General features: G+C 36.7%; 1 long non-coding RNA gene, 1 pseudogene and 3 gene segments (V, D, J or C); 2 read left to right on the top strand and 3 right to left on the bottom strand.

Annotated features, from left to right (window-relative positions):
* Positions 1 to 2,493: 2,493 nt before the first annotated feature.
* On the bottom strand, positions 2,494 to 3,215 carry LOC127181131 (immunoglobulin kappa variable 3-15-like). The segment is given in 2 exon segments: positions 2,494 to 3,032; positions 3,130 to 3,215. Coding segments are annotated over 2 exon segments (405 nt in total).
* A 308-nt stretch (positions 3,216 to 3,523) lies between these two features.
* Positions 3,524 to 4,671, top strand: LOC127180556 (Ig lambda chain C region-like). The segment is given in 3 exon segments: positions 3,524 to 3,553; positions 3,595 to 3,658; positions 4,164 to 4,671. Coding segments are annotated over 3 exon segments (411 nt in total).
* A 1,260-nt stretch (positions 4,672 to 5,931) lies between these two features.
* Positions 5,932 to 6,513, bottom strand: LOC127181134 (immunoglobulin kappa variable 4-1-like; annotated as a pseudogene).
* A 3,726-nt stretch (positions 6,514 to 10,239) lies between these two features.
* Positions 10,240 to 10,879, bottom strand: LOC127181135 (Ig kappa chain V region S211-like). The segment is given in 3 exon segments: positions 10,240 to 10,476; positions 10,514 to 10,628; positions 10,715 to 10,879. Coding segments are annotated over 3 exon segments (372 nt in total).
* A 242-nt stretch (positions 10,880 to 11,121) lies between these two features.
* LOC127181136 (uncharacterized) lies at positions 11,122 to 12,776 on the top strand. The gene is made up of 2 exons (XR_007829734.1): positions 11,122 to 11,466; positions 12,340 to 12,776. It is a non-coding gene; the product is annotated as an uncharacterized LOC127181136 (long non-coding RNA).
* Positions 12,777 to 15,226: the final 2,450 nt, after the last annotated feature.

Raw genomic sequence — 15,226 nt, 5'->3', positions numbered from 1 at the left:
AGGGACTATAATGCGATAAGAGCTCACTCAGGTACTGGGGAGCTAAACCGTTCAGGGCTTTATAAGTAATTAGCAAGATTTTAAAATCTATACGATGTTTAATAGGGAGCCAGTGCAGTGTAGACAGAACCGGGCTAATATGATCATACTTTTTGGTTCTAGTAAGAACTCTAGCTGCTGCATTTTGGACCAGCTGGAGTTTGTTTATTAAGCGAGCAGAACAACCACCCAATAAAGCATTACAATAATCTAACCGTGAGGTCATAAACGCATGAATTAATGTTTCAGCATTTGACATTGATAGCATAGGTCGTAGTTTAGATATATTTTTGAGATGGAAAAATGCGGTTTTGCAAATACTAGAGATGTGGTTTTCAAAGGAAAGATTACCATCAAACAGCACACCTAGGTTCCTAACTGATGACGAAGAATTGACAGAACAGCCATCAAGTATTAGACAGTGTTTTAGGTTATTACACGCTGAGGTTTTAGGCCCAATAACTAACACCTCTGTTTTTTCAGAATTTAGCAGTAAGAAATTACTTGTCATCCAATTTTTTAACTCAACTACACAATCCATTAGTTTTTCAAATTGGTACGTTTCGCCAGGCCGCGAAGAAATATAGAGCTGGGTATCATCAGCATAGCAGTGAAAGCTAACACCATATTTCCTGATGATATCACCCAAGGGTAACATGTAAAGCGTAAAGAGTAACGGCCCTAGTACTGAGCCTTGTGGTACTCCATACTGCACTTGAGATCGATATGATACCTCATCATTTACTGCCACGAATTGATGGCGGTCAGATAGATACGATTTGAACCATGCCAATGCACTACCACTAATGCCAACATAGTTCTCAAGTCTATTCAAGAGAATGTTGTGGTCAACAGTATCAAACGCAGCACTAAGATCCAGTAGCACTAACAGAGAGATACAACCACGATCGGATGATAAGAGTAGATCATTTGTAACTCTAATAAGAGCAGTCTCAGTACTATGGTACGGTCTAAAACCTGACTGAAAATCCTCACAGATATCATATTTCTGTAGGAAGGAAGATAACTGTGAGGATACAACCTTACAACCTTGTGCTATTGTTTGCTGTTAAATGAACCGATTGTTAAAGGAACACTCCACTTTTTTTTTGAAAATAGGCTCATTGTCCAACTCCCCTAGAGGTAAACAGTTGAGTTCTGCCATGTTCGAATCCATTCAGCCGATCTCCGGGTCTGGTGGTAGCACTTTTAGCATAGCTTAGCATAGATCATTGAATCTGATTAGACCGATAGCATCTTGCACAAAAATGACCATATAATGACAATATTTTTCCCATTTAAAACTTGACTGTTCTGTAGTTCCATTGTGTACTAAGACTGACGGGAAATGAAAAGTTGCGATTTTATAGGCTGATATGGCTAGGAACTATACTCTCATTCCAGCGTAATAATCAAGGAACTTTGCTGCCGTACCATGGGTGCAATGATATTACGCAGCACCTGAAAGATGCGGAGTTGCAGCCGGCTGTGTAATATCGTTGTGCCTGCTGCACCCACAGTACGGCAGCAAAGTTCCTTGATTATTACGCCGAAATGAGAGTATACAGTAGTCAACATTTGAAGTGGATCAAAAAAAAAGTTCATCAAAGCTGTCTAAGACAAGAATGGGTATTGTTTTGGTTTTAGGACAACTGGATGAAAGGTTTTGATCCACTTCAAATGTTGACTACTGTAGTTCCTAGCCATATCGACCTAAAAAATTGCAACTTTTCATTTTCCGTCGGTCTTAGTACATGATGTAACTACAGGAGAGTTAAGTTTTAAGCAGGAAAAATATTGAAACTCGTTGGTCATTTTTGAGCGAGATGCTAGCGGTCTAATCGGATTCAATGATCTATGCTAAGCTATGCTAAAAGTGCTACCGCCAGACCCGGAGATCGGCTGAATGGATTAGAAAACGGTAAAACTAAACTGTTTAACTCTACACTGTAAAAAATAAAAAAACAATTTGTTGAGTCAGCTTAAAATAATTTGTTACCTTGCTGCCTTAAAATTTTAAGTTCAGTCAACTATAATAAGTTTAGTCAACTTGAAATGCTAAATGCTTGAAATGCTTTGCTAAACTTAACAGTTGGGTAAGTAACCCAGCTGCCTTAAAATTTAAAGTTGATTCAACTCAAATATCTAAGTTGTCACTTAGTATAATTTAACATTTCAAGTTGAATAAACTTTTTTGTTGACTGAACTTAAAATTTTAAGGCAGCCAGGTTACAAATTATTTTAAGTTGACTCAACAAATTTTGTTTTTTACAGTGTACAGGAGTTGGACAATGAGCCTATTTTCAAAAAAAGTGGGGTGTTCCTTTAAGATCATACTGTTGATTTTCAATGATTAAACCAAATCTCATTACATATTGCAAAGATCTTTTAAAACAATAATTATGTGCACTGTCTGTAAAGTTTTAAAACTGTAACGAAATAGATAGTCTGGTGAGTAAGCAAAAAATTTTAGTAGCCAATGTTGATTCTATTGCCAAAGTGTGCCAAAAGGTTTTACTAATAAAGCTCAACAAAAATTATGTTCTGTAAAATCATATTATGTTCAGTGTTTGAGCAGCTGCAGTATCAGTTCAGTCACTGTGACTCTGACTGACAAAGTTTTTGTACGACTCTTTATCACTGTGCGTATGCACGATCACCCAAACAAGAACCACCACTTGTTCTGCAATGAAAACTGAGACAGTAATAATGTCCAGCATCTTCAGTCTGGACTCCACTGATGGTCAGAGTGAAATCAGTCCTAGATGATCCACTGCCACTGAATCTAGATGGAGTTCCTTTCTGATGCCAGCTTGTGTAATAAATCAGGAGTTTAGGAGCTTCTTCAGGTTTCTGTAAGTACCATGCAAAATTATCCCCATGACTATCCCTGTGCACAACGCTGTTGGTTCTACAGCTGATTTTGACTGTTTCTCCTGGTTGAGCTGCTGTCATTGAGGGACTCTGAGTGACGGTGATCTGTCCTCTACACTCTGAAACACAACAAGAAGAAAATCAGTAGATGAAATCAATGATCTTTGCCAAAACAAGCAGATGTAATGTATTAAATGCAGTAAAAGTGAGTCTGACCTTTGAGGAGCAGCAGCAGAGAGCAGATGATCAGAGCGAGTGTCGTCATCTTTACTGGGAATGAATGAGAACTGAAGGACAGTGATGTTGATTTACAGTCTGACTGACAGACGCTCTGATATTGTGCTCAATCACAGGGGTGGGACACAAATTCAAAGCCGTTTCCTCTCAAAAGTGTCATAGTCACTTACAGGAGAGCAGAAATTACAAATAGTACAATTAAAAAACTTTTCTCTTGTCAACACTGAGCAGATACTTATGAATTTTCTTAGATATCTCATAAGCAGTCAGTTGTGCATCATAGGGTATTTCTAAGTTTGCTTTACTTTTATAATGAATGGTAAATAACCATGAAATAAAATATATTATGTGCTGCATGAATGTGTGTGTAAAGATGTGTTTGTTGGAGACTCAGCTGATGTGTGTTTGTGCAGTTAGTGAAGCGTTCAGGAGGTTTTTGTTCAGCTGCTCTATTGGTTTGTATCACTGTGGTACAGAATTGGCAGCGGCACCAAACTGGATGTTGGCAGTAAGTAAATAATCAAATAATAATTTTTAAAGTAATTGCAGCTTTTTAAACAATTTTTATATGAGGATGATTATGGTGCATAATACTATATTACTTCTGGACTATGATTTTATCTATAGTCCAAAAATAAATAGCCAAATAGCCTAAACGGAAATAGTCCAAAAGTGATGTATTGCCTTTTTCAGTAGATTCTTGTATACCTGACGCACAATGATTTTTTGGAGTCCTGCTTCTTTTTTTTTTCAACTTAATTTTAATTATTCAAATTGGCTGTTGGTTGAGAGTTTTAAAGATTTTAATTTTTGTGGCGGTTCAAAATTAAGTGATATTTTCTTATTTCATGTCTAAGAATTATTAATATGTTAGCTAAAGAATGCTTTCATTTTCTTGCACTGTTTTCTTCTTCAGTGAGCAACATGTTCTTTCTCTTGCTGTTGGTGAATTTCTCTTAGTTTTCTCTTTAACACATGAAGGAAATACACTGATTTTGCTGTGCTTCTCTCAGGCGTCACTCGTCCTAAATTGAGCGTCCTGCCGCCCTCCAGTGCAGAGATCTCCTCAAAGAAGACAGCGACACTGGTGTGTGTGGCCAACAAGGGCTTCCCGTCAGACTGGAGCCTGAGCTGGAAGGTGGACGGGAGCAGCAGGTCTCAGGAGAGCAGCGCTGGGCTCCTGGAGAAGGACGGTCTGTACAGCTGGAGCAGCAGCCTGACTCTCTCTGAGCAGGAGTGGATGGAGAGCGTCTCAGTGAGCTGTGAGGCCACACGGAGCGGCCAGCCTGCGCTCACTGGACACGTGACCAGACATCAGTGTTCAGAGTAGATCTGCTGCTCTTCTCACTCATGTCTCACATGGAGACTAACAGCACATGAGCGACTCCTTCATTCTCCACATCCAGCTTCAGTCGCTCTCATCTGCATCTGCTCTGCTTTGTGTGTTTCATACAAGACTATATGTGTGCTTTATCATTCAGTTATGATTTTATTACAGTTCAGTCAATAAATAGAATAAAATAAAATAGTGTCTTTGAGTCCTTTTGTGTCATTTTTTTTTTTTTTTTTTTTTTTTTGATACATTTATATGTGAACTTCACTCAGTGGACCATGAAAACAAGAACATGCAGCAAAATTTTGAATATAGAATATTTTGATATAGAGTTAGATCATTTTAATAAGATAAAGAGTGTTTAATTAACACATTTAGCAAGTGGAAAACTCAGTGAATGCTTTAGTTTATGTTTATTTATGAATTTATATTTGAATTAATAGCCTTAAAATCTTCACTGTTGAGTGAGTGATAGTGTTTGAGCAGCTGCAGAATCAGTTCAGTCACTGTGACTCTGACTGACGGAGGTTTTTGTACGACTCTTTATCACTGTGTGAACACCCAGTTACTGTTGATGTAGTGTGCACTCTGACAGTAATAATGTCCTGCATCTTCAGTCTGGACTCCACTGATGGTCATAGTGAAATCTCTTGCAGATGAACTTGTGCCACTGAATCTAGATGGAGTTCCACTGTAACAGTCTGTTACTTGATATATGAGGAGTTTAGGAGGTTTTTGTAAGTACCAGCTTAAATAGTAAGTAACTGAAGTAGTTATAAATGCAAACCCGCCTGCAACATCACTGCTGGTTTTACAGCTGATTTTGACTGTTTCTCCTGGTTGAGCTGCTGTCATTGAGGGGCTCTGAGTGACGGTGATCTGTCTTCTACACTCTGAAACACAACAAGAAGAAAATCAACTCAAAACTTTGACAATATACTTGAAGCTCTTGGGGTTTGAACATGGTCACTGGAGACGGAGCTGCTCTATTCTGAGACGATCAGAATCACTAAAGCTGCCAATGCAAATCTGATTTTCACCTCAAACTCACAGTTTCACTGTTTGATTGGTTCAACGCTCTGAACTGGAACAGTTTCACTTCTGCTTATGGAGTGATGAGACGGAGTTTGAGTGTTAGTTTCATAAGGCAAGTTTATCATGATTGTAGTAGAATCTACAAAAACAAAATGCAAAAACTACAACATTTGAACTGAAAAAATTTTTGTGTTTTTTGTATGATTTGATGTCAATTCATCAAAATCAGAACATAACCCATCTGTCACAGGACAGATCACAGTCTAATAGAGCTGATTTGACTCCTAACTCAGTTTTGAACATGTGTAGTTCCTGTGTTTGGTCTCTGTGTGTCAGTAGTGAGTGATAGTGTTTGAGCAGCTGCAGAATCAGTTCAGTCACTGTGACTCTGACTGACGGAGGTTTTTGTACGACTCTTTATTACTGTGTCACACATAGCCACTGATGTAGTGGTAACTCTGACAGTAATAATGTCCAGCATCTTCAGTCTGGACTCCACTGATGGTCAGAGTAAAATCACTGTTAGATCCACTGCCACTGAATCTAGAAGGAGTTCCTGACTGGAGCTTGCTTTGCATAATAAATCAGGAGTTTAGGAGCTTCTCCAGGTTTCTGTAAGTACCAGAATAAATAATCATCCCCATCATTATTCCTGTACACATCTCTGCTGGTTTTACAGTTGATTTTGACTGTTTCTCCTGGTTGAGCTGCTGTCATTGAGGGACTCTGAGTGACGGTGATCTGTCCTCTACACTCTGAAACACACAACAAGAAGAAAATCAACTCAAAACTTTGACAATATACTTGAAGAAATGAATTCATATCAAACTTGTGCTGCACAAACCTTGAGCAAACGCTGTGAGAGTCCAGATGAAGATGATGATGAAGGTCATGTTGATGAAGATTGTTGTGTGTGTCAGTGATGAAGTGTTAAACTCACAGCACTATAAACACTCTCAGAGCACTGAAGCATCTGATCAATATGCAAACACACTCCAGATCATTTACATGAAGGCAGCAGTTTTGTCATTTAGTATCTTTGCCAATAAATTCCATTTACAGTTTTCAAAAAAGCTCATGATTTACTGCATGTTATTTTAGGTGAAGCTTTTCCCTCCAATCACTGTTTTAATGATTAGTTTCATTCAGACTATGATGCTCTGAGAGCAATTAATATCTATGTTACTGATTTGGTATCATCCATAACCAGTATAGATCAAAGCTTATCCAATAGAGAATGACTAAAAGTGATGAAAGTATTTTGGGACAAAACAAGACAAAACCTCACATTTTGTACACACCACATGTTTTATTGTAGTAATACTACATGTCATCCCGTAACAGACCAATTTTAGGTAGGTGTCTCATCCTGACAAGTGGCAGAGGATGCTCCAAAATATTTTAGAAGTGCCCCTGAAACAGGACGCAGTTGAAATTGACATCAAAAGACTGTTGGCTACAATATTACTCTTAAAAATTGCAAATTTAAATAAACATGCCCTAACATGCTAAATGTCTGTCATTAGACACTTTATTAATCTAATATAATCTAATCTAAGGGAGGAACAATTAGCTCCTTGGTTAATTTACTGCCTAAATTAGCCAACATTAACATAAACAATGGAAATAAATAACTGTACTTGCAACAGTTTTGTTGCAAAGCATAATTTTGTGGTTAAATTTAATTAGATCTCATGTTGTATACACTGCTGAAAAAAACAATAGAACCCTGCCCAAAAATAATAGAAAATGTAATGGATTTAATGGTTATAATCGGAATTGTATTGGTTTTAATGGTAAGTATAACTGTGTCTGCTGATATATAATGGATTCTATTGGTGGGTGGGATGGTAAATCCTATTGGAAAAGTGTCCAAAACACACTACGATAAGGAATTTTGTAATAGTTTCACTGGAAAAAGTTAATGGTTCATAATGCTATTTAATAGAAACCATTAGAATTTCTGTGATGGTTTGTATATTAGGCTTTTATTGTGTTTTTTTAGCAAGGTAAGCATAGCAAGCATCATAAGCAAGAAGGCTAACAAACCTAAGAGTTAACGTTATACCACTAATTAACATAATGACATGAATACCTTAATCATACAGAGAGAACATTGTTGGATACCTTTATCTTTTGCCCGTTTCTCCTCATCTTCTTTTCTTTTTTATCTAAATTGGGCACCTGACAGCTTTGTCTTTTTTCTCTCCATCGCTGTGTTACTTTGTAATCGACAATCAACAGACTTCCCAACGCTGTCACTCACGACCAGAAGTCAAGACTAAACCAATTCACCTCCACATCATAATCGTTTTTTATTACCTATTTTTATTAGCAATTTCACACAATTAAATAAATAAAAAAAGTGCAACTTATTGGTCTGTGTTTATAATTTTTTTTCTCAAAGTAATATTTTGAATGAAATGTGCGTTATTTGTAATAAAGTCAGGTGTCACTGACATAGTTTAGCCCACCTCCTTGTCCGCTTCATTTGGGAGAGGTGAACTGTACTCTGCGATATGCGAATGTGGGTGGGACAGGACCCACACACTTTTAAAGACCAATGATATCGGACCCACCCACTTTTACCGTCTCTAATTCGGCGAAAATGTCTGCGCACTTTTTAGAGCGCCATTAGTCAAATCCATTCCACATGACGAATGCGGCAATGGATTAAGCTCCATGATCACGCATTTAAACAGGCAGCTTCAGGGGTGGAGGAGTGGACGGAGCAGGCGCGGGCGCATCAGGCGCAATCATCAAACATATTTCAAAGGAAGCGGGCGCCACGGTCCTGGCCGCTTCGCTGTCTTTACTAGGTGTGTTTAGGGAATATTCGCGCCTGCTGCACTTCTATAACACAGCAAAGTAAATAAAGCATCTGAGTGTATCTGCAGCTCAGATACACTTAACCCTACCCGATACTTTATTCAAACATTTAGATTAGTTCCTTCATTTTTATGCTTATTAAAAAACAAATGCCTTTCCGATGTAAAATGAGATGTGAAAAGGCAGAGGAAAGATTTCGGCAACAGGTGGACGCGAACTCGGGTCGTTTGCGTCAAAAAACACTGATTATTCGCGTTACCGCTTACGCCCCTGCAAACACATTTAAGTTGCAGTAGTTTGTAGTGTTGTCACGTTAGTGCGCAGAGGTAATATACATAATAAAAGGCACCACACTACAGAAAATGGCATATACTCCCCACCCCCATTTATTTTGCTTCCGACGCGCATGCTTTTACTGCATGTGATAATTCATACTCAGAAAGTAGAACAGAACATAGTTAAAACGCCGAAGAGATCAACACTAATCTCTGTGCCCGCCACAATCTACTCTGCTCTCCTCCTTCACATTATACGCAACACCAAAATAAAAGTCCTTGACAGAAACATGCAAAAATAGAATACAATTAATATCAAACAAACAACTTCACAATAGCCTACATACTAATAACATCTTAAATATGTTATGTAGCCTAATTTGCACGCATTGGGGAGTCGCGCTCTAAACGCAGGGTATTAGAATTGCTTTTGAAGGCGCGTGCGCGTTTTACTTTCGGTTTTGTTTGAACGATCGCGCGACCTCTCGGCGGTGCTGAACGGGATTTTGAAAAGTGCCCAGTGGAAATTCGCCCCTGGTACATCGTATGCTATATTAATTGTCTTTTTAAAACACTATTTTTATGCATTAAGTCACGTTATGAGTTTTAAAATGCCCCGGCTTCTGGAGATTCCGCCGGAAGTGCCGCTGCTTCCGTTTACACTGAAAAGTTCACGCACAAAAATGTAATATATGATATATGTTGCTCTATATTAAAAGTGATATTCTCATATGTTACCTATAAAGTGATGCATAATTTTCACATACATACATTCTCTGGGTAGATGAAGGTATACACGTATAACATAAATCCACAGCAAAAGCTGAACATCTGCAAATTTATTAAAACAACATACAAAACATTAAAACACCATACAAAATGTATATGTTTATATATGGTTTGTAATATATATATATATATATATATATATATATATATATATATATATATATATATATTTTTTTAAATACATGTCTAATATTTGCTTATATAATAATATGCATGTTTTTAGGATGGTCCAGAAGTGTTTTACACATACATACATATGTGTATAGGATACACAAAAATATATGATGTTAATATAGTAAATTGTTCCAATTTATAATAAATTTCATATATGTTGTAAAATACGTAATATATAAAAACTTATTTTTGTATGAGTGATCTCAAACGTTTCAACAGTAGTGGACAGTAACTGAGATCGACCGCTGGTTTTACAATCAATGGTAGAAACTGGGACACACAATATGCCGGTTTTAGTATCATAAATCAGCAAAGTCACCATCTGGTCTTTATGTGAAGCATTTGCTGAACCGACTGGAAATGGACAGTTTGAAAAGATGTGAAACAATGTTCATGGTCTCATTCATGGCAGATTTTATTGCTGATCTGTAATATATGATTGAACTGTGAGTGTTTATAAGATGGCCGATGAGCTCCAAACTTAATCATGTGACGGATCTATAAGAGCCCAATGAATCAAATTAAAACCAGTTTCCAGCATTACTCGTCTCCCTACAGAGTGTAAGAATATGAGACAAAAGAGGGAGAAAAACAACAGAGTTATTTCAGATCCTCCTTTGAGCAGCTGCAGAATCAGTTCAGTCACTGTGTCTGACTGACAGAGGTTTTTGTACGACTCTTTATCACTGTGTGAACACCCAGTTACTGTTGATTTCATGTACACTCTGACAGTAATAATGTCCAGCATCTTCAGTCTGGACTCCACTGATGGTCAGAGTGAAATCACTGTTAGATCCACTGCCACTGAATCTAGATGGAGTTCCTGACTGGAACGTTGTTACATGATATATGAGGAGTTTAGGAGCTTCTCCAGGTTTCTGTAAGTACCAGCTACCATAGTAAGTAATAAGTAGTTATAAATGCAAACCCTCCTGCAAAATAGTGAACATCACTGCTGGTTTTACAGTTGATTTTGACTGTTTTTCCTGGTTGAGCTGCTGTCATTGAGGGACTCTGAGTGACGGTGATCTGTCCTCTACACTCTGAAACACACAACAAGAAAATCTAATAAAAAAATTTATAATATACTTGAAGAAATGTATTCATATCAAACTTGTGCTCCACAAACCTTGAGCAAACGCTGTGAGAGTCCAGATGAAGATGATGATGAAGGTCATGTTGATGAAGATTGTTGTGTGTGTCAGTGATGAAGTGTTAAACTCACAGCACTATAAACACTCTCAGAGCACTGAAGCATCTGATCAATATGCAAACACACTCCAGATCATTTACCTGAAGACAGCAGATACGCCATTTTGGCATTTAGTATCTTTACTATAATAAATTTATTTTTTTTTCCCCCCATTTTCTGAATCAAGCACTCATGATTTACTACATTTTGTTTAATTATTAATTTCAGCTTCTCCTTCCAAACACTTTTTTAATGATCAGTTTCATTGAGACTTTGATACTGAGAGCATTTAATACCTGTATTACAGATTTGATATCATCCATGATACTGTATAACAGGTCAAAGGTCATCCAATAAGGAATCACCATCTAAATCTTGCTAAAGATTTCATTATAAAGCAGGTAAAAAGAATTTGTGTAAAAGTGAGGAAAGTATTTTGGCGCTGATTATAAAACATATGATTTTAGTCTTCATGCAAGTATTAAGAATTAAAGAAGAACATTTTGTGATTCTTTTTTATAATAATCCATCACTAATATTGAGTCTCATATCAGTGTGTGTGAGTGTCGTTGTCTCTTTCTCTGCTGGAGTTTGTGTTCATTTGAGTGTGACGGAGGTTTTTGTACGACGCTTTCACTAGAATGAAGCACTGTGGTGGACTTTTGGTGGAGGAACTAAACTGACGATCGGTAAGTCTCTTCAATTGTATTTTGAAAAGTGTTTATTTTATTTTTTAAATTAGTTAATCAGGAATTTATCAACATGATTTTAAAATAAAAAATAATAAAGTGTTAAAAAATTATGAATTGCAATATTTCAGGGTGAATTTAATTTTCATTATTTTATTTAATTTATCTACTATTTTACAAATACATTTGGTGACATTTATGATCTTGACATTTTGAATAATTTTTCATTTTAAATGAGTGATTATAGATATTATTATTCCTAATATTTCATTCATTTTTAATATATAGATTGCAGTATTTTCTGATATATTCAATGACTTCTAAAAATACATACATTTTCAACAGTTCTTGGCAAATTTAACAATTAATAGTTTCTGAAATTATGACACAAAAGTTTAATGTTATGGACAAATTTTAATTTTTTAGGCGTCATTATCAGAGAACGAGAAAAAATGAATAATTTACCATTTGAGCATATTTTTATTAATATTTATGATTGTGAGTCTTATGATATCTTCAAAATACAATATTTAAATTTGTTTTCTAAATACATAAATCAGCAATTTGCATGTGGACAATGTTTTTTTAAAATCAGCTTGTGATTAAATTGTACCTTAATCAGAAAATATCACATTACCGTAAGATGGATTTAAGGAAGTACATGATACATTTAATAGTAGTGAATATTGATTTAACTAAGAATATTTTCATACTTAATTCATGATATCTGTGTTATATGAATGACAGCAGTGATGTGGAATTACAGTAAAGATGAACTGATTGTGATTTTGACTGCATTATCACATCTGCTCCAGTGAAGATTGTAGCTGCAGATGTGAATAATTGAGTTTTGTGTGTGTTTGTGTGTTTCAGCTGGTCCCGCAGTGAAGCCCTCCGTGTCTCTGCTGCCGCCCTCTTCTCTGCAGATCTCTGGAGACTCAGCCGCACTGCTCTGCCTGCTCAGCTCTTACTCTCCACAGGGGGCGCAGGTGAGCTGGACGCTGGACGGGTCAGAGGTCACCGAGGGGGTTCAGACCAGCGCAGAGAGCGAGCGGGACGGACGCTACAGCCGCAGCAGCGTCCTGAGCCTCAGCAAAGCACGCTGGGAAGGTGCAGATCGCTTCGTCTGCAGAGTAACACATGACGGAGCTGATCAAGACGCCTTATTCGTCAAGAGCTCCGAGTGCTGATGTTTCTCCAGTGAAGAGCAGCAGGATTCACAACAGTCACGTGATTTACAGCTCAATACTGAAACAGTCTTTCAATGTGCTGCCATTGATGTTCATTCAATAAAGCTTCTGAACGCCTTACATTTGTGTTCGACTGCATCATTGATCAGTGTGTCGTTCCTTCACTAAAGTTTGAGCTGCTGTTGATGATTGTAATAGTTGAGAACAGCTGCATTTAGCAGTAAATGTGAACTGAAGCTCTTGGGGTTTGAACATGGTCACTGGAGATGGAGCTGCTCTATTCTGAGACGATCAGAATCACTAAAGCTGCCAATGCAAATCTGATTTTCACCTCAAACTCACAGTTTCACTGTTTGATTGGTTCAACGCTCTGAACTGGAACAGTTTCACTTCTGCTCATGGAGTGATGAGACAGTTATGGAGTTTGAGTGTTAGTTTCATAAGGCAAGTTTATCATGATTGTAGTAGAATCTACAAAAATAAAACAAAAACTACATCACTGGAACTGTGAAAAATGTGTGTTTTTTGTTTGATTTGTCATAAACTTGGCTCAGAATCAGAGCCTATTTAACTAATGCACATCTGTCACAGAGCAGATCACAGTCTAGGAGAGCTGATTTGATTCATAACTCAGTTTTCCTGTGTTTGGTCTCTGTGTGTCAGTAGTGAGTGATAGTGTCTGAGCAGCTGCATCATATCAAACTTGTGCTGCACAAACCTTGAGCAAACGCTGTGAGAGTCTAGACGAAGATGATGATGAAGGTCATGTTGATGAAGATTGTTGTGTGTGTCAGTGATGAAGTGTTAAACTCACAGCACTATAAACACTCTCAGATCTGATCAATATGCAAATCTTATCCTGTATTTAAATGAGCATTTGTCATTAAGATGCTACTTTTATGTAAAAAAATATAAACATGTTGCCATATATGTTATCTACAAGGTGATATATAATTTTCACATACATACATTCACTGGGTAGATATAAAATCCCCATATTAAAATTTATGCACATATTTTAATAATATCTATATGATCATTTTTATATGGTACTGTATGTAGTAACTATACTGCATGTCAACAATATTGTATTCATATATAAAACTTTTTTTTAAAACATACAAAAAATCTGCATGTTTATGTATGTTTTTGTAATAGTTATTTTAAATACATGTCTTTCTTTTATATTTCCTTATATAATATCAGCAATTATTGATTGAGGTTTTAGGATGGATAAACATACATGTACATGATATACATGTCCATTGTTTTACATATACATAAACACAAATTTGAATGGGTTGGATATACATGTTAATATATGAAATCGTTTCAATTTGTAATATAATTTTCATATGTTTTTACTTAATATGACAATGTACTTAATATATGGAAGTTTAATATATGTGCTGATATTACATTTGTGTATGTTTGACCCCAAATGTTTCAACAGTAGTGTACAGTAACTGAGACTGACCACTGGTTTTACAATTGATGGGAGAAACTGGGACACACAATATGGCGGTTGTTTCAGTATCATAAACCAGCAGCGCCACCATCTGGTCTTTAAGTGAATCATTTACTGGACCGACCTGAAAGCGACATGAAAAAACGATTACTGTATCATTCATGTGAGATTTTATTGCTATAAATTGAACTTTTAGTTTCTATTATTGAATGGAAGTTTACTCATTCATTGCAGGAGCTGTAGCTGCATGACTGAAAACAAAGTAAGACGGCTGCTGAGCTCCAATCTCCATCATGTGAGATCTAGAAGAGCACAATGAATCAAATCAAAACCTCAAAGTGCAGATTCATTTTTCAGATTACTCCTTTGAGCAGCTGCAGAAAAACAACAGTTCAGTCACTGTGACTCTGACTGACTGGAGGTTTTTGTACGACTCTTTATCACTGTGTGAACACATAATCACCCGCACTAAGCTGATCTGCAGTGGAAACTCTGACAGTAATAATGTCCAGCATCTTCAGTCTGGACTCCACTGATGGTCAGAGTGAAATCACTGTTAGATCCACTGCCACTGAATCTAGATGGAGTTCCTGACTGGAGGTTGTTTGGAGTTTCTCCAGGTTTCTGTATAAATCAGAACTATGATAATACACATTTAGTTGATTTTGACTTCTCCTGGTTTCTGTCATTGAGGGACCAGTGACTAACACTCTGAAACACACAACAAGAAGAAAATCAACTCAACCTTTGACAATATACTTGAAGAAATGAATTCATATCAAACTTGTGCAGAGCAAACTGGTTTGAAGATGACATGAAGGTCATGTTGATGAAGATTGTTGTGTGTCAGTGATGAAGTGAAACTCACAGCACTATAAACACTCTCAGAGCACTGAAGCATCTGATCAATATGCAAACACACTCCAGATCATTTACCTGAACACAGTCACTCATTAACAGATACAATTACTGAAATTAGAAAAGCTTAATCTTTTTCATAATATTAATGTCTTCTAATAACAAATTTGTTATAAATTATATCAGATCATTCACTTCTGAATGCATATTCAATGCCAACTTATTATATTAACCTGACTGTCTC

The sequence above is a fragment of the Labeo rohita genome, chromosome 18 (genome assembly GCF_022985175.1).
Source record: "Labeo rohita strain BAU-BD-2019 chromosome 18, IGBB_LRoh.1.0, whole genome shotgun sequence".
Classification (NCBI taxonomy): domain Eukaryota; kingdom Metazoa; phylum Chordata; class Actinopteri; order Cypriniformes; family Cyprinidae; genus Labeo; species Labeo rohita.
The sequence above is the reverse complement of the archived record's forward strand: the minus strand, read 5'-3'. Positions and strand labels throughout refer to the sequence as shown.